The sequence below is a fragment of the Megalops cyprinoides genome, chromosome 9 (genome assembly GCF_013368585.1).
Source record: "Megalops cyprinoides isolate fMegCyp1 chromosome 9, fMegCyp1.pri, whole genome shotgun sequence".
Taxonomy (NCBI): Eukaryota; Metazoa; Chordata; class Actinopteri; order Elopiformes; family Megalopidae; genus Megalops; species Megalops cyprinoides.
The window spans coordinates 5,686,861-5,706,235 of record NC_050591.1 but is presented as its reverse complement, the minus strand read 5'-3'; the positions used below and the strand labels follow the sequence as shown (position 1 = coordinate 5,706,235).

The window sequence follows — 19,375 nt, the reverse complement described above, 5'->3', positions numbered from 1 at the left end:
TGAGAAACATTGGTTTAGAGGGTACCCTGTATATCTACACTCTCATCCGCACACACACGCAAACACACGCAAGCACACGGACACACACGCACTCACACACTCTTTCTATCACATACAAGAAACTGTCCATTGTGTGATTGCATCTTCCCCGGTGGAACCCCTTCTCACCCAGAGGGATTGTTATAGTTTTTATTATGCACATTATGCATGTATTCAGCCTGAGGAAGTTCATTTCAAAGATGCAAGCACAGCACCTGTGAATCAGATCCCTCACAGGTCAGGTGCTATAGTGTTCTGCAGCCTCAGTCTTGCTCTCTGTGCTCCCAAAATCCCTCAAACTGCTGATCCTGAGTCCATAATGGGGGCTACCGAAGCCCCATCATAACAGCGCCCCCCTTCCGGCTCTTGCTCTTCATGCCCCTTCCCTCCCCTCCTCTAGAATGACCCCTACTGGACGGTCCAGGACATGACCCACAAGGACCGGGTCCGGGCAGGCAACCAGACGGTGTGCAGCCTTGAGGAGCTGCTGCAGCTGGCGGCGCGGTCCAACCACTCGGTCACCTTCAACCTACGCCGCCCTCCCAAGGGACACCCCTGCCGTGACAGCTGGGTCAATGACACCCTCGATGTGGTTCTGCTGTCCGGGATTCCTCAGGGCCAGGTTAGCTCTCCTCGTCTCCTGCACCCCCAGCCAGTAGGGGGCAACAGTGCTCTGGTCAGAGTAATACTCTCAGCAGTGTCTCTGTGGTGGCGATTATGACTCCTGAATCTGCTGCTGTTTTTGAGATAACTTTACGATGGGACTTAGTGAGGTGAGTCCCAGGTGGCGTTAATAGAGTTTTAGAGGTGAGTTTGTTCGTGTTGCTCCTCTCCTAGGTGATGTGGACCCCGGACTGGGACAGGGGTATGGTTCGGCAGGCAGCAAGGGGGCTCCTGCAGACTTCCGAGGAGAAGCTGTCTGTGGAGGAACTCCAACAGAGAGGCGTCACCCGACTCAAGCTGCGCTACAACCAGGCGAGCGCTCGGGAAATACAGTACGCTCTCCGCCACAGTGCCCTCTACTGGGGAAATCCAGTATGAGACTAAAGACCATCTCAATGAAAGCAGTCAGTCAGATTTGTCTGGTTAATGCTGTTTGACCACAGGAAAACTCTGAGCCGTTTCCTCTGAGGGGGTCGCAGAGCTCTTCTGGCTCATAGCTGTTTGGTACAGGGGTAGTTTCAGTCTAGTACAATGCTCTTTTGTATTGTAACTCACAGGGGTCAAAGGTCAACTGATAGGTCTGACTTAGATTTTAGCCCATAGATTTTAGCAGAATAAAACAACAAAGTGAGCCTTACATGAGACGACATACAGGCTGGGAAATTAGATGTGAAAATAATGCTCTTCTCTGTGGTATGTGTGTGTGTTTGTGTGTGTATGTGCATATGTGTGCATTCCTGTGTGTGTGCACGTGTGTGTCTCTGTGCCTCTCTCACAGAGAGTACTTGGCGAGCAATGTGAGCCTCACCCTATCCAGTGTGAACGACCCTTGGCTCTTCTCCGTGTTGTGGTGCAGCGGGGTCCCCTCTGTCTCCTCGGACGCACCCCAAATCCTCAGAAAGGTGCCTTACCCCGTGTGGCTGATGGTGAGCACTCACAGCGCCGTCCCATCCCTCTCTGTTGCTGGGCAACATGCCAGCGGACAGCAGGGCCTGCTGTTCCTTCCAGCCATCTCTGTTACTAACCACTTTTGTCCTTCCCTTCATTCTCTCCTCCTCTCTCTCTTTTTCTCTTCCCCTTTTTCTTTCTCCCTCTTTTTCTCGTCCCCTTGCCCCCCCCCCAAGCTGAAAGAAAAGCATTTCTGTCATGGGGTTCTGTGGGTCTGGGGGTTTTACAGAGTTGGGTTATGTTATTATCCACCAGTTTTTTTGTTTGTGTGAAAACTGATTTACATTTCTTAAAATGTGTGAAATACACTTCTGTAAATACTATCTATATGTGAATGAGAAGTGCAGTGGCTCCTTGTTTGAAAATTTTACTAGTGTAGCTCTGAATAAGACTGGGAAGATATGCTTGACAATCCTGCAAGAAATACTGGAGTCAGATTTATAACCCAGTAGTTGAACTTCAGTAGTTCAGTCACATTGCCATCTAGTGTTTTGACACTATCATAACATTTCATTTTGTTTCAGAGCCCAGATGAATACCGTCTGATCTGGATCACCACAGATCTCATCTCTTTCGCAATAGTAATAGGAATTTTTGTGTTCCAAAAGTAAGTACTTTTTTGTACTTTTAAAATAAATTTGGAAGGACTCGGTCCTGACTCTCTGGGATGTAATTTTCTCACTGTTCCTCTTAGATCTCAAGCTTGTGCCCACAGGACAAGTGTATACCAGCATTGATGTTCAGCTGTTATGGAAATGAAATTGATGAATGTTTTTAACCGTGCTTCTCATAAACCTGGCAGTCTCCTGACTTACAAATATGTCTAACATGACTGTTTACTGCATTCTAGGTGGTAATATGAAAATAAAATGAATCCTTAGTGCATTGGTACCCCTGTAGTACAGTTCAGAAAGGTCTAGAGGCACAAGCCTCCCCAAAAATCAGCTGTGTCCCATCCACGGTACCGAGGTTGCGCTGGGCCCTGTGAGGTGAATCTGCGGTTCAGCTGGACTCTGGGACCCTGTGTGCCTGAAACACCTCAGCGCTCCACAGCTGAAAGTACATGCACTGAAGTGTGAGATTAGGGGACCTCTGAGCCTCTGCCAAATCATCCCTGTACCCCCGTCCCCCGATCCCCCTCCCAGAGCGGAGGCAGGGTACTGCTGTGTCCCATCAGCACCTCCGCCCCCCTCCAGTGCCCAGCCCTCTGCATCTGCTCCCCAGGAGCCCCTTGTACTCCTAATTAGCCTTAATTAGCCTGCCGGTGCGTTAAGAGGCGGCTCTGCACAAACACGTTTATGCATCTCTCAGTACATGCTAACAGGCGGTCTCTCTGCCAGATGGGGCTTCCCTGACCTCACTGTGTGAGACAGAACCATGCAGCACTTGCGGTGGTTGTTTTGAATGTTCTCAGAACATTTGAACCGAGGCTCAAAGTATATGTATCCTGCGTTAAGTTGGGAAAGGGAAGACACTGGTGTATTCAGTGCTCATGTGTAATTTTAAACACACACATGTGCAGGTAGAGGATTTGTCTAGAGGAGTATTTGAGAAGATTTGCATTAACATTTTTCAGTTATCATCTGGCAGGACATTATGAAGCTCACTCCAGTAAGACAGCTGATCTGTGGCTTCTGCTCTGGAGAGCAGCTCCACCATCACTGATCCTCAGTGGGAATCATGTCAATGGCTATAATGTTATTCTGATCTTGAGTATTCAAGGAAATGAGACAGTATATTCCAGGCCATGATGGATCAGGGATGAGAAGGAATGGTATATTCCAGGCTGTGATAGAGATGAAAAGGAATGGTATATCCTAGGTGCGGCAGAGATGAGAAGGAATGGTATATTCAAGGCTGTGACAGAGATGAGAAAGAGAGAGTGATATATTCCGGGCTGTGGTAGCCAGAGATGAGAAGGAATGGTATGCTCCAGGGTTGGGGATGAAATGGAATGATCTATTCCAAGTTGTCATGGATCGGGGAGAAATGGAATGGTATATCCCAGGCTGCAGGTCTCCCTGCAGGTGTAGAAGGAGTGGCTTGATGCCCACTTTGTATTTGTGCTAATTCCTCTGGCTCAGGAGCATGCAAGCATTTAGGGGAATTAAAGATGCGTGTTTGATTAACGACAACTTTGACAAAATGCTGATTTGGTTGGAGCTGGTTTATGGCTAAAGCTGGGCATCAGCAGAAACAGCAAAATTCTGGATCTCAGACCATCCATTCTAATTACACAGCACTCCAACCAAGAACTTCTGTATTGGCCTCTACTCTCCCCACAGTACCGTAGAGCCACACCCCCCACAGTACCACAGAACCACTCCCCCCTACAGTACCATAAAGCCACACCCCCTACAGGACTATAGAGCCACTCCCCCTACAGTACCATAAAGCCACACCCCCTACAGGACTATAGAGCCACTCCCCCTACAGTACCATAAAGCCACACCCCCTACAGGACTATAGAGCCACTCCCCCCACAGTACCATAAAGCCACACCCCCTACAGGACTATAGAGCCACTCCCCCCACAGTACCATAAAGCCACACCCCCTACAGGACTATAGAGCCACTCCCCCCACAGTACCATAAAGCCACACCCCCCACAGTACCATAGAGCCACACCCCCTACTGTACCATAGAGCCACACCCCCCACAGTACCATAGAGCCACACCCTCCACAGTACATCACAAAGATGATGGTGAAGAGATGCTTCTGGTGAGAGTGGGGAAACCAGTTATTTATCAGAGCAGCTTTGGGAGGCAATGGCGTTCTTCCCTCTATGCAAAGTTGGGAGGGCCTTCTGGGGAAATCCACACTGATTTTAGCATATCACAACATGCCATCTCTTTCCTCACAGTTTTTAATCTGTGAGTCCTGTACTCCTGTGCTAATATGTGGCTCAGTCACACCAGCATAGCGCCATACTTTCACAGGCTTAACTATGTGGTCCTTCTTTTAAATTTAAATGACATCAGAAACCTCAGTTTCCAGGACAACCAAGGACAGGTCTTGGTCTTGACTGTTTCTGTTGAGTGGGTTTCTGAAGACTACTCTCCACTGAACAGTCCCCTGTGTTCAGCAAAGCGCAGCAGCTGGGTGGCTTGTCTTGTGTGCGACCCCCTCCCTGGCGCGATCGTACCTGCTTGTGCTGAGCTGTGACGCTGTTGCTACGCTGGGTACCAGGTCCCAGTGGCACTAGGGGGTGGGGGGGGGGCTTGCACTGGCTTCAGAACTGACCTCCTTCTTCTCTCTCCTTCCTCCTCTTCCTCCTCTTCTTCCTCTCTGCTCTGCCTGGTGTGCATGCTTTTCCTCTCTGCTGCATTCTGGCATCTTTCAGCTATCACATGATCAGGTAACTGGGACACTTCCATGTACCCATAACGCATCTCTTCCCCCTGTTCTCAAAATCTCACTGTGCTCTCTTAGTTTTCCAGAACAGTCTGTTTGTCTGTGTGGTGATCCAGTGATTTCTCCATTTGTTTGTGCATCTGTCTATCAGTCTATTTTGTTATCTTTGCTGCTTGTTGGTCTGCCATTCTACCTGTCTACATAGCTGTCTGTTTTTGTCTGTCATTTCGATTAGATTAATACATTGTTATATTCTATGTATCATACAGTACCTGACTGTTCATTTTTATGAAAAAAATTCTGTATTCTCTTCTTTAAGAGTCTGTCGGTCTTCACTGTTTCTCTCTTCTCCTTACAATCTTGTCTGCTCTTTCTGCTCCACACTGTGATTTTTACTGTACTGCTGCTGTTCCTCTTTCACTCCACTAGATGGTGCTGTAGGATTCTTTGCGTTAAGCTTGCCTTGCTGTTACGTGCAGTTAGGAGTGTATAACCTTATTACCGAAGCTGTTATAACCAGTGAATTTACACACACACACACACACACACACACACACACACACACACATACATACATACATATATGCATGGCTATTGTGGAGAAGTACAAAGTACAGTACAGTACAAATCAGTATTTGTATTTGTGGTCCGGTGCCAGTACCCCAGTGGTCTGTCAGGTCACAGGGAAGGCATTAGTTGAGAGAGCAATTCTACTAATACCTTCCACTGATCAGCAGAAATACTAGCTCCTCAGCTCTGGTGAATTGAATTAGTAACCTCTTATGCCTATAATAATCTTTCCTTTTTTGTTATCTTTCCTCTGCATTGATCGAATAATACAAATCACCAAAGAGTTCCAGAATGTGTCACAAAATCCAAACAAAGCATGTCTGTCATCCCTCAAGAAATGTTCCAGCAGTCTTCAGATGTTATTATAGTGACTGACATTGATGACTTATATTATGTATATGTGCAGTGGGAAGTACAGTTCATTAGAAAATGTAGTTCTGTTACCCTGGGATAGTTAGTCTTCGCAGCTGAGTAGAGTGACTCTGTGTGGTTATAGAGTTTAGAGAGAGGGTAAATATTAATTGGTAACAGCTGAAAATGCAGAGCCTGATTTAGTGTCCTTGTGTTCCCATTACACCTTTTGCCATACACTCACTAGCCTTGCTCTTTATTACAGTAATGCATTTTACATAAATTCACTTTAATTCATTTGATTATGGAATTCTTTTGCTTCTGTTTAACAGAATGCCAAGTACAGATTTAAGTATATCCACATTGATGTAACAGACTGATAAGTACACGTTTGTGACAGAGTGTTGTTGTTTTTGTTGTTTGTTGGTAATTTTTGAAATGTTTGAGCACTATGACCAAGGACGCAGGTAATCAGTATTAACCTCTCAATATTTAAAAGGTCTTATATACAGCATGTGCCTTGATCCATAGCAGCTCACACAATTCATAGATCTTAAGGAATTTATGTTAGGTACCAGACAGCTCAGGGTAGTTCCTGAGTATACTATAGTACCAGACATCCCAGAGTAGTTCCAGAGTATACTATAGTGCCATGCAGCCCGGGATAGTACCCCATTATGTTATAATACCTGACTGCCCAGGGTAGGACCTGAGTTTACTTTAGCACCAAGCAGCACAGGGTAGTACTATAGTATACTATAGAGCCATACAGCCCAGAGTAGCACCTGAGTATATTAAAGTATCAGACAACACAGGGTAGTGCCCCCAAGGTTGTGAAATCCAGGCTGCTGACTGCTACACCACACTGCCACTTACATTAGTGGTCCCTGTGAGGGACAAGTGTACCGGTGGGTGCTGGTTAGGCAGTGGTTCAGGGAGGTTTTGGTGTGGTTCACCGCATTATGACTCGGTCAATGAGTGGTGTGGGCACAGGTTTGCAGCAGGACGGTTGATGGGAGAATGAGAGCTGGTACGGTCAGGTAGCCGCCTGGTCCTGACCCCGTCTCCGTGTGGCTTTGCAGGTGGAGACTGAGCGGGATGCAACGCTATAACCCGGAGCAGATCATGCTGAGCGCCGCGGTCAGGCGCTCCAGCCGGGATGTCAACATCATGAAGGAGAAGCTCATCTTCTCAGGTAACCGTGAATTTGCCTGTACTTACTCCCTCTCACCAGGAGAGGGCGGTGTAGTGGAAGTGTCATCCTCAGTGCATGCTGCATGCTGCTGTGTGTGAGGTCCCTGCTGTTGATGCATGCTCTCTGAATGTTTGTAAATGTCCTGAAGGTCACCAGCTGTAGCAGTTCCATCCCCTCCACCTCTGCCAGAGCCCCTCCATTTCACCCCATTCCACTGCAGTTCTCCCCAGCTTCTAACTGCCTGCTGCCCCCCTGTCCGCCCTCCCACCCCCCATCTCCCTCTGAGGACTAGTGTGGTGTGAGGCACTGTCTGACCTGCCCCTCACTCGTGGCAGATTGTCAAAGGTGAGTGTCATTCAGACCGAAATGACCTCCAGGGCTTTGCCAGCTGTCACTTAAAGGCATGCAGTTCAGTTCATTAAGGCAGGCCATTAAGGATGCAGTCTAACTGCTCGGGCGTTTTGCCCTTAGTGTTGAGTTACAGATTTAAACAACTGCTATATATCTTGAAATCTTAGACATTTCTATCAAAGGCCAATGAAGTAAATGAGACTAAATAAAAAGTAAATACTTCCTTGGAACTGCAATTCAAAAGTAAGGACTACCTGTTACCTGTTACAGGTTCGATTGAATGTTATATATATATATATATATATATATGTATATATATATATATGTGTATATGTATATATATATGAGACTTCGGGTGTTTGGGTGGTCTTGACTGAGTTCTAAAGACAAAGCGTAGATGGGTCGACACGAGGTGAAGTTCACAGGGTATGAACTGCGAACTTCAAATCCTGTCGGCTCCACATGCTTGATTTTTGCCTCTCTGCTGGTGTTGTGTGGATGTGGTTGACCCTTTTCCCCCCTCGATTCCTCCACCCCCCTCTCTGGCCCCTGCAGAGGTGAGCAACGGCGTTGGCAGCGGGGAGGATCTCTACATGGAAAATGGATACGACGGCTACACCAACCAAGGCGTTGCCCACTAACCGCGGCGCGACCGCGGGGACGCCCGGGCCTCCTGGGACTTTTAACGTACCTCGAGAGAAAAAGGGAAGAAACAAACACTGAAAATGCTAAACTCCTCTCTCCAAGCGACTGACGCACAGTGCGTGTGGAATCCTAAAAACGGGGGTTCTGTTGCACTCCTCTGAACTTCTGATCCAGACTGCGGTCCTGCTGCAGTCACCCAAGCGCCAGGATGTGTCTAACTCTAAATAGCGGTCCTTTGTATCGCCCCTCTCTTGTCGCATGGTAGGACTGCAATGCATTCGGCCAACTGTGAGCACGTTTTCATGAGCAAACCGACTTGCAGAGTCTGCCTCCTCTCCTTTCTCGATGTTTGAGCGAGCCCTTGGACAAACCACTCTGTCCCCCTGCCCTAAAGCATGATGTGTTTTTATAAATGTTCGGTTGTTTCCTGATTGTGCTCCTTGCATCCCTGTAATTAATGAACACAGACCGGTAGTCCCTCGTTTCCCTGGTTCCTGCCTGGTGATAGGACTCCCACGTGTTTGACCATAAAGGCACCCTTGGCCTCTGCGTCTTTCCTTGAAGTGAATTACATGTCACACTAAAAGTGGAAATGTGCTTTATTTATTTTTTATTCCTTTTTTTACATTTTTAAATGCATGTGATATAAAAGGTAAAGGCTCACCAGCGCCTCCCTGTGGGACACATCTCATGTGCACTTGGGTGAGCTCTCTCGTGAAGAGTGAATGCGTGTGATTTTTTTTGTAATAACGTGTAATGATAGCATTTAGGATTTTCCTCCCGTTTGTGCTGTTGTATTTGGAGTGCTACATATACTGTAAGGGTCTTGCCTGCCTGGCTGGCATAGCATTCTATCAGAAACATGGTTTGATATTTATACGCATTTGAACTGTATTGATTGTAAGTGATTGGTGATGTAATCTTTCTCATCCTTATCTCTGCAGCCACTTTCTTTGACATTATTGCCTGATTCATGGTGGTTAAAAAATCCATACTGTGAAATCCATGTGAAATTCATGTGTTTTTTTTTTTCAGCTGACTTGGGCCTTGCAAAAAAAGAAAAAAATCTTACAATAAAATAGGTCTCATTATAGTAACATTTACCCTAAGATCAGGTGTATTAGGTGTGGTTTCTTGCTTGTTTTCCACAAGGAGAAAATTATTCTTACATTACTCCTGTTTGTCAATAAATACATATTTGTAAGAAGAAACTTCTTCTTAAATAAGAAAAAATATATATGTTGGAGGAATGTTATGTTTTTCTCTAACAATAGGACTTTTTTCTTATTGTTGAAAACAATAAAGAAAAGCAATGTCATACATTCTCTTGGATAAATCAAGTCAAGAAAAAAATGATCAAATCTTTTTGCAGTGTGGTGAATATGAGAACTGTGAAATTAAAGTTTATTGAAGTGTTGGTGGAGCAGGGATGGGGGAAAATCCCAGATTTCATGCTATAGAAGAAGGGAAGCCCATAAGTGTACAATATTCCCAGAATATCCACTTTCCTTTGATGTGCCTCAATAGCCAACCATTAAAGATTCTTCCTAAACCTGTGTGATTTTTGCTCCTTTCATTCAGAGAGGCTGTACTATGATATCTGTTGGCGGACACCTTCATTGCCCACATTGCACAACATGAACATATTTCAAACCTCCAAGCTCTGCCCTGCGTTTTTCCATACCCCTTGAACTGAGCTGGTTCATAAGAAACGTATCCTCTGTGTGTAGCGTGACATTACATATTTACTGTATATTTGAAGGCAGCATGACGTGAATCCAGATGCTGCCTGTAACGCCTCTTTCATGGAGCGTGAACCAATAATGAACCGCCACTAAATTTGCGTTGCAAGCCTCGGTAAATTCCTGTTCGTTTCTCTGTCGGGGCAGAAATTAACAGTTGGAATGCTGAGAACATTGACTTTCTCTGTTTCTCTGTTTTTCTTGTCCCTTTGTTATTCACTTTGTTTTAGCATACAGTTGTTTTTTCTTCATATAAAATCCTTGAGCAGAGTGAGAGTGAGCAGAAGTGAATCCCAGCAGAGCCATCATGTGATATTTTCCCAAACATTTCCACTCTTTCATGTTCCTGGAAGTTCCCATTTCAGTGGAGCTCTTTTGATTCTCACTTAGAGAAAACATTACTCCCTGGACAGGTAGATATTTTTCATTTTTCTTCATTAAAGGTTTTTATTTATATTAGTTTTACCTTAATTGGTAACACATAGAAGGATCTTTTTGATGATGAACTTTTAATATCACTTTCATATACCTTTACACAGAGTATACAGTATAGTTTATACTTTTAAAAATAATTGTGTTTTAAATGATTTCAGGTGCTTGTGGCGTATTGGACCATTTTGTCTATAGTGAGGCCAGGATTGTGGTCAGACCATTCTTTTCCCTTCTTGACAGGGGAGCTAAAGGCAAACAATTCATAGAAATTAGCAAATTACGAAGCTTTCAGATTCATAAATTCATTTCCTGTCTTCCTAAAATGTACAATATGCTGAGCTTCTTGTCTGGAGGTTCAGTATAATTGAACCTGGTATTTGGAACAGTGGGTGTGGCAATAATAAGCTTCGCAAAAGCAGTTAGGGGAGTATTTCGATCAGATGACTGCAGCAAAGCCTGATAGCAATCATACATGCTCCATTTAATTGTGGCATGGTAAACAACGCTTCAACAAAAATGCAGTTAAAATGTGTGTGCATATACATGCACACACATAATAATCTCATGAAGTGTAATCAGTCATTTTCCAGCTGAGTATGAGTACAGCGTTATTCTGTGTAGTTTCACTAATACTGCAATGGGGGACTAGCGTTTGTGATCTGTTCAGCATTGACTTCCTGGTGCAGCTGCACTGTTGGCTCACCAGAGGACGGTGTTGTATCACCATTACATTAGATTATTGTCATTTAGCAGACATTCTTACTCAGTGTGACTTACATCTGATACAAATTTACATATGATCCATTTATACATCTGTATATTTGCTGAGGCAATTTTGGGTACCTTGCCCAAGGGTACAACAGCAATGCCCCAGTGAGGAAGTGAATCAGCAACCTTCTGGTTAGGGGCCCTGCACATTACGACTACGTCACACTGCTGCCCACATTCCACACTGCCTCCTGCTGCCATTTAACCAGGAAACTGCGAGGAATTGTTCCAGTCAATGACAAGGAATGTTTAGTATAATGAGCTTGTGAACAAGTGGAGCCATTTGTAGACGGCCTGTTTCCGTAAATGCTAGAAAAATACCTGAACAAAATCATTTTGAACTGATGAAAATGCATACAGAAAATGAAAACAGCAGTCAAATTAGCTATGCAGCTGTGCTTTAATGTACTGAAAGCAAGAAAAGGAAACAGTCAAACCAGGGGGATATGTCTGCATATGAGTTTAGATGACAGTGCAGCTCAAGCTGCAGTTTCCCAACTTCAGTTAAAGGCATGAATCAACACTGGAAATGCAAAGCACACGCTTGCTTTATATTATACTATATATCACTGCAGCTGGAGGATCCTTTGAACTAACAGCTTAATAGCACATAGCTGAACAGTCTGTATGTCATTGCACAAACATACAGAGCACACTTGTAGTCCACTGGGTAATATTTCCAAGATCATGGAATGTTTGGTCTGTTTGCTACAGGTTTACAATGGTTGGTAGTTCCACAAAGTTTCTTAAATTCATACTCTCACAAAAGGAAAATGTCTACATGCATTATTTCCAATTGAGTATCTGAAGGGCATTTTCATAGTAAAACATTCAATTACTGTAAATTCAAGTACTGTAAATAGTCTTGGAATGATTAAACTGTGATCTGAGACATACAACTTAAATCTTTATCACCATGTCTTTATGAATACTAATGGCACCAGAAGTGAACTGCCTGACATTTTGGTCCTTACATGGTTACTTTCAGGAGGAATGAGTTCAACGCTTTCGCCCTGGTTCAGCTGCATTTGGGTTCTTATTCTACCTTGCACTGGCATCTGCTCAGTGTGTGATAATTCGGCTTGCCAGGATTCAGCTTTCATCGGTAAATGCTGAGTCCATATCTCTTAAATCGGAGACTGACGGAGGAAATAATTCTCATTGACGAAATTTGAAATGTGTGACCACTGGACAAGTGCACATAACTACGCTCCTTATGGTCCACTCGTGTTGCTTTAGTGACATTCAACATGGAATGAGTTTACCTCATGATTATGAAGAGCTACAGCCACCACCAGCCTCTCGGGGGGGTGGGTGTTTAGTTCGTAGCAGTAAAACCTAAAGCTACCCGAATGCTCCAAACAGCAAAGTGCCAAAAACATTTGCTTACACTCCAGGAAGCACAATCAGTAACACTGTTACATTTGGCAAAGGCTTTTGCTTTCCTTTGTTGTCCAGGTTGAGACCGGGTTGTTGGATTTGGAATAAAACCGTTAACAGCGGGTGAATTATGTCAGGGTCCCCTCATCACACTCTCCAGGTGCCCATACGAGTCGCTCAGATGTCACCAGGGTGACGCTTCCATTCAGCAGCTGCTCTCCTGGTGCATTCTGGGACTTGCATATAAAATAACTGCCGTCTGACACGTGAGTGTACGAGAGGACCATGGTGTGTTGCTCATGCTTCTTTGTCCTGCATGAGCGCAGTAAGGCGAGCTTAATGAGCAACTGGCCATTCCAAAGCTAGGGTGACAAAAGGGGAACAGTGTTGACAGTGAAGCAGAGAATTTTAAGATAAAAGCTTACACTAAAAAAAGCTTTTTAATTGCAATTATTCTGCCGGAGGTTCCGGTCATCTTCTGTGGGAATAGCAAGTCTATGGCATTGTTAAACCCTTAATATAAGATAAGACATGAAATAAGGCCCCTGCCTTGCATTGCTATAAACTACACACGGTACGGTGTTATATTCCACTACAGCAGCTTTCTCAGAAAGGCACAGGCATCAGCTGAGGAAGATCTCAAAAGTAAAATGACACGCACACATACTGTACACTCACACATGCTCACGTTTAAAAATAAATAAATAAATATCCCATTATTCACTGACCACGGCTCTCATAAACAATGTTTGCTGCTTTATGGCCCTTGCCAAAATTGCAACCGCAAGTTGTTTCAACTGTCTATAGCGATTAGGTCCTTTCCATTAAGTACGGTGCCTTCGTGAATTACATCAGCAACCAGCAGAGTGGTAACTTCTTTTAAACAAACTTTCGTAGTCTCTGCCTGCTTTCCTCTCAGAGATGTGTGACGATTCTGTTAAAGACACCAGGAACACCTTTAGTTAGGTCCTTCACTGACAGAACCCCTATTCAGCTGCTTTTCAGGTCTTTGTGTTAATATTTCAGTGATCTGACTGGTGTTTGTGTGGAATTCAATCTCCCTCCAGATATTTCAGAAAACCATTCAGTAAACTCTTGTTAGCCTTGTGAGGCCCCTCATGCTGACGGAGAATTTCTCAGTAACTGTTAGAGCTGCCTCCTCCCTTCATCCACACACCTGTCTGCACCTAAGACACATGGAGATGTGAAAATGACCTTACAAATACAGCTGAACAACAAAGCAAGTAGCTCTAAAGAGTCCGCCAAACTCTACCCGCTCCACCTCATCCCGTCCTGCGATCATTCGAAGTTCGTCTTGTGCAGATGTCTGTTGGGGATTTCGATGGCGCTGACCTGTAGGGGCCAGGCTCCGCCCATAATCCCCGCCTGGATGGCGACGCCTGTCACCACGGCCAAGTCAGGGTCCACCGCGGTGTTGGGGTCTTTCCCAAAAAACTGGGCGATGAGCTGGCGGATTCGAGGGATCCTGGTGGAGCCCCCGACCAGGACCACCTCGTCGACCTCTGCCCGGTCCAGCTGCCCCTCCTCCAGCACAGTCTGGATGGGGACCAGGATCTTCTGGAAGAGGTCGGCGTTGAGCTCCTCGAAGAGCTCCCTGGTGAGCAGCTCCTGAAATAGCACGGGCTTGGCGGGCCCTTGGGGGTCTCCGGTCTCCAGGCGCAGGGCCACACGCAGAGTGACGCTGGGGTGGATGGTGAGGTTGAGTTTGGCGCCCTCCACAGCCTGCCTGAGGCGGTGGACATCCTCCTTGTGGGTGGGCAGTACCCCAAACTGCTGCCGGATCCTCTCCATGGCGTGTTGTAGCAGCCTCTGGCTAAAGTCCTGTCCCCCAAGTTTGTTGTTCCCTAGAAAAAGACAACAAAAGGAACATTAGCTCCATTCTATTGGTTCTGCCTCCATTCATGTGGGGGCAGATTGTTCTATGCAGATTTCACAGAGGAAACCTTAAGGAAACCTTAGGAGCTCAGCTGCTGTGCTCAACTTCAGATTCAAACCCACAAACTTCTTGCCCAAAAGCGAGCTGCGGAGCCACAGCCTGGGTGGGGGTGGGGGGTGGGGGGGGGGGGTCTCTTACCTGCCATGGCTCGGGTGAGGAACATTCCGCCCTGTTTATTCAGCAGGGACACATCCAGCGTGCCCCCTCCCAGATCCACCACCAGTACATTGGACACATCTGCTTTGTGCAACCCATAAGCCATTGCAGCTGCAGTTGGCTCATTGATCACACGCAGGATGTCCAACCCTGCAGAAGGGACCAAGAGACATGGTGAGACACACACTCCTTACGCTGAGGAACTGCAGTGTGTAACATTGGACACACACACTGACGCCAAGGTGCAACTGCAGAGTCGGTCAGTGTCTGTCAATACTCTCACAGATGGCTGATTCTGCATGCTATCAGGGAACGACAGACATCAACAGCAAGCGACTACAGACAGTGCATGGGACACACCGCTGTGACTACAGGGGATGGTCGGCTACCGATAGATCTGGACTGCCCAAGGTTTGTATGCCCAAATTAAGAGCTAAGATTCATTGGGGGTGCATTGGATATCTAAGCAATCTGGATCTAGCTGCAGACATTGGTGGCAGTGTGGTGTAGTGGTAAAGAGCAGAGCTCATAACCAAAAGTTTGCTCGTTCGATTCCTCACTGGGACACTGTTGTTATACCCTTGGGCAAGGTACTTAAGCCCCAATTACCTAAACAGACAAAACTGTAACCTATGTAAGTTGCTCTGAATAAAAGCATCTGCTACACAATAATAATGTAATATTGCCCTGACAACACACTGCACATGCATATGTGAAGATTAGAACTGGGAACAGGATGCTGGCTGGAATACAACTGTAACATTCAAAACGCCCCTTAATTCTCATCTCCCACAAAGGAAGAACGGAATGGAAAATGCTATCACATTCTTCCGCATATTCTCAAAGCGAAACAGCCGAAGGATCTGATAGGGCGAGGGACTGACCAGCCAGGTTGGCGGCTCTGATGGTGTAGTTCCTCTGCCGCTCGTCGAACTCTGCTGGCACCGAGATGACTGCTTTCAGCACAGGCACACCCAGGTGCTGCTCCGCCATCTTCCTCATCTTCAGCAGAAGGCGTGAGCCAATGAACTCAGGGCTGACCTTCAGCGTGCCATTGGCCGTCACCAGGAACTCTGCACTCCCGTTGTTGTTCACCACCTGTAAGGGATCCAGCAGTTTTCATGCACAGGAACTAGCAGCCATTTTTCTAACATGCTCCACACTGCAAAGACCATCCATAACATATGCAGCCAAAATCAACACACATTACATTATTGTCATTTAGCAGTTGCTCTCAGCCAAAGGTAATTTTAACAGTTTTAACAATTCATACAGCTGGATATTTATTTAACCAACTGTGTGTTGCCCAAAGGTAAAACAACAGTGTCCCAGTGGGGAATCAAAACAGCAACATTTTAGTTACAGGCCTTGCTCCTTACCACTAACCCACACACAATGACTTAAATGTTCGCAAACTTGCTCCCTCAACCTCAAACTAAAGTGTAATAATGTTCACAGTACAAAAATCATTTGAAAATGTTCTCATCCGGGGCAAATTCCATATCTTATATTTCAAACGCTATTTGCTTGTACAGTTAGATATTACTGGTGGAGTTCGGGTGAGTATTCTGCTGGGGTGCGACAGCAGTGACCTATCTGGGAAGCAATCCTGCAAACCAGCCCCTTCTTGTACATGCTGACCATAATATAAATGGCATTTAAACTATAGCTACCTTAAAGGGGTATCGGGTACTTTCTTGCTCCAAGTCCTCGGATTCAAAAACTTTCCCGATGAAGCGCTTGGCATCGTAAATCGTATTGTGCGGGTTGTTGTCGGCTAGCTCCTGGCCCTCATATCCCGCATGAACGTCCGTGGCCGTGAAAGACACCACACTAGGGATGCTCTTACGGCCCTCCTGATCCCCGATCACCTCGACGTCGCCAACCCCGGGGTGGAACACCGCCACCGAACAAAAAGTGGTGCCCAGATCCAAACCGATCACTCGTGGTTTGGGAGGCGGCAGGTACTGTTGACCCAGGTAACCCGCCAGAAAAAGAGCCAGGATGGCCGATCCTATGAAACCATGACAACAAGAAAGGATATGTTAAAATGACAGGGGGTAGATTAAAACAATCATATCTGGCGAGATCTACGTTTAATCATCTCATGATAATAACAGCGGGCCTCACATCCCCCGACTGCATCTCACACTGGATCAGAACAATTCGCGGGGTATGATCGAGATATCTGGATAACTACCGTCCACTACTTAACAATTACTGTGCTGACAAATTAATTCATAGCATACATCCTTCAAATGTGTAATAGCTAAGCTTACTCATCATATGAGCAGTCACGGAATAGCATACATTTTCAACTAAGCTAAGTATTAACCTACCAGCAGACAGCTAACGTTGCCTAGCTAGCGAGTCGAGCGAGAAATAACAACGCATGATTAGACTGACTAAAATGTTGCTTGCTGCATGTGATGATATAGTTTAGCTAGTTAAGTATAATACATACAATATACCAGCTAACATATGTCTTACTTGTTCGCTAGAAGGGTATCTTAGCTATAGTCGCTAATAGGGTATGAGAGATAGCTAACGTCTGCCAACTGCCTTTTAGAAGTCCGCAATAGCTGTTATAAATTTTAACGTGGGGAAGTTTATCTCACCAAGTATTGACATTTCTCCAGCCATCTTTATGTTCTCTGTACTCGTGAATCTTGAGAACGCACCACGAAAGTGTGATTCATCAGCTGGCTAAAAGATACCGGCAAGTTCCTTATTTTCCTCATGTAACACGTCAGCTTTACGCTTGTAGCTGGTTTCTGGATAATGTAGTTCAATATAACACTCGGTATTGCATTGATAGCGCGGATAACAAAATCTTAGAACAGTGTTTCCCATGAAGGAGTGCGGTTGTTGCGCCACGTATTGCTGTTTAAGGAAGAGTCAAAAGTCACGCCCTCTTCCGGCGCTGAGACATCAGTTTGCATACCCCGTTAACTACGGAAGCGTATTAGGGCCTTAAAGGGATTTTTTTGCGGAAGCAATAAAACTACCGGTTTACGAGTTTTGTTTTTTTTATTTTGTGGTCAAAATAAAGGTTCCTAAGACGAACGCTTTGTACATAATGTGAATTCAGTCTTTTACAAGAGTTTTTAATGTCCGAAATTCTGAGCTTCAATTTACATTTTTAAACAGTTCGCTTGAATAATTAAAAGTCTTATATTTTATAATCCAACTAATATTATTTAAAAAATAAGTGACAAATAATTGTGTGATGATGATGATAACTAACATAGATTTACATCTTAAATACTGTCAAATTCAATATAATACATTTCAAGTGTATGATCACATAATATATATCACAACGCTGGTATTACAGTATGAACATTGTATTGTATGATTAAAAAATTGTTTAATTGTATTCACACACAACCTACAGTCCTATAGTCCTCCTGTGTTAGATTGGAAATTACCATCACCCACTTAATTAATTGCCTTAAATTAACTGAGCATTGGCTCAGCTGCAAACACCAAGCAAATAGTGTATAGATAGATAGATAACTAAACAAATAGATATTTATGAGATCATTTTAGTTTATATTTGATACATGTGCTAATATTGTGGCTCAGTCTATTCAAAAGTGTATTATTAGAAGCATTTCTAAATCATATTACACTTCTAAATGAATACTTCTATTTTCATGCATGATTCCTCACGTGGACGTAGTCCTTACTGATGCTGGCTTGCCGCTCATCCGTTTAGGGTAGTCTGAGCCAGGATCAGTTGCTTTGAAATGAAACAGAAGCAGACTAGCAACGAAATAACTTAGTGAAACATATCAGCAGGCTCTAATGGTAACACCATGCAATGAAACTTGACTTGACCAGCATACTCAAATGGTAACTTGAAAAAATGAAATTTAGCAATTTAATAATTTTATTTCATCTGATGGGAACATGCATTTATTTGTATTACTTCTACCCATCATAGAAGGTCATCTTATGCTATGCAGAACACAACACCTCAAATAACACTTGAATTCCTGTCTTTTTACCTCGTTTTGGTACTTGTTGCACTTCAGTTTTAAGTCAAGGCATTGACCTCTATGTGAAGCCTATTTATAAATAACATTTATAAACATTGTAGTCCTCTCCATTATCACTTAAATCAAACCAAAATTCTTTTTGTGTGCCTAAAGGACTTGTTTAGATGGTTGAAAAGAATTTGACATTACATCATGGGGCCACTATTCATTTTATTTTGTATACATTTGTTTGACCGTATCCAAATTTTATTTTTAGACAATATGCACAATACACTGCAGAAGTCAAAATATTGATATTGATACTTTATACTAGAACTGAAGAAATGTGCAAAAAATGTAGTTAATCATTTTAAATACTAGGAGCACACAGATAACCCCTTCATCACCATTCCTAATCTCATTGGGTCAATAAAGCTCATGCTTTATTGCATGTGTGTCATTTACATTCAACAGAACCGATAAAGAACTCATGTTTGTATTGTGACACTTCAAAATATACTTTATTTGGAAAAATATTTTGAAAAGTAACACACCATAACATGAAAAAAATCTACATACAAAGTAAAGGGGGAGGTGAACAATAACAAACATAAATAATCCAGTTTACTTTCTACTGTCTGTTTGATTTCAGTGTTAGAGTTTCAAACATATATACATCATATTTTTGAAATCTCACAGACTCATAAAAAATGTGCACACATAATTCTCAAATTGTGCTACCAAACCATGAGGTTAAATATGCAGCGGGAAAAGGACATTCCTCTGTATGACAGCCTCAAGTGACTTCTAACAGAGCTAAAGGTAGTTAAACAGAGTCCAG

The 19,375-nt window shown here is 44.3% G+C and overlaps 2 protein-coding genes across 4 annotated transcripts in view; one reads left to right on the top strand and one right to left on the bottom strand.

The window, feature by feature from the left end:
- The window catches only part of gdpd5b (glycerophosphodiester phosphodiesterase domain containing 5b), a 54,764-nt gene extending 45,560 nt beyond the window's left edge, over positions 1–9,204 (top strand). For 2 of the 3 annotated variants that reach the window (XM_036536342.1, XM_036536343.1), the window contains exons 12-18: positions 440–661; positions 877–1,034; positions 1,481–1,628; positions 2,175–2,257; positions 4,994–5,008; positions 7,008–7,120; positions 8,027–9,204. In XM_036536342.1, coding sequence (XP_036392235.1) covers positions 440–661; positions 877–1,034; positions 1,481–1,628; positions 2,175–2,257; positions 4,994–5,008; positions 7,008–7,120; positions 8,027–8,112 — 825 coding nt within the window. In that variant the 3' untranslated portion in view covers positions 8,113–9,204. The remainder of the gene's footprint in view (positions 1–439; positions 662–876; positions 1,035–1,480; positions 1,629–2,174; positions 2,258–4,993; positions 5,009–7,007; positions 7,121–8,026) is intronic. The other variant, XM_036536345.1, reaches the window with a different exon arrangement.
- A 2,297-nt stretch (positions 9,205–11,501) lies between these two features.
- hspa13 (heat shock protein 70 family, member 13) lies at positions 11,502–17,287 on the bottom strand. Its single transcript, XM_036537550.1, has 5 exons — positions 17,170–17,287; positions 16,225–16,565; positions 15,436–15,649; positions 14,534–14,701; positions 11,502–14,303 (listed from the first exon to the last, which is right to left on the bottom strand). The coding sequence occupies exons 1-5, from the start codon at positions 17,192–17,194 to the stop codon at positions 13,738–13,740; spliced, it is 1,314 nt and encodes a 437-aa protein (XP_036393443.1). The 5' UTR covers positions 17,195–17,287; the 3' UTR covers positions 11,502–13,737.
- Positions 17,288–19,375: the final 2,088 nt, after the last annotated feature.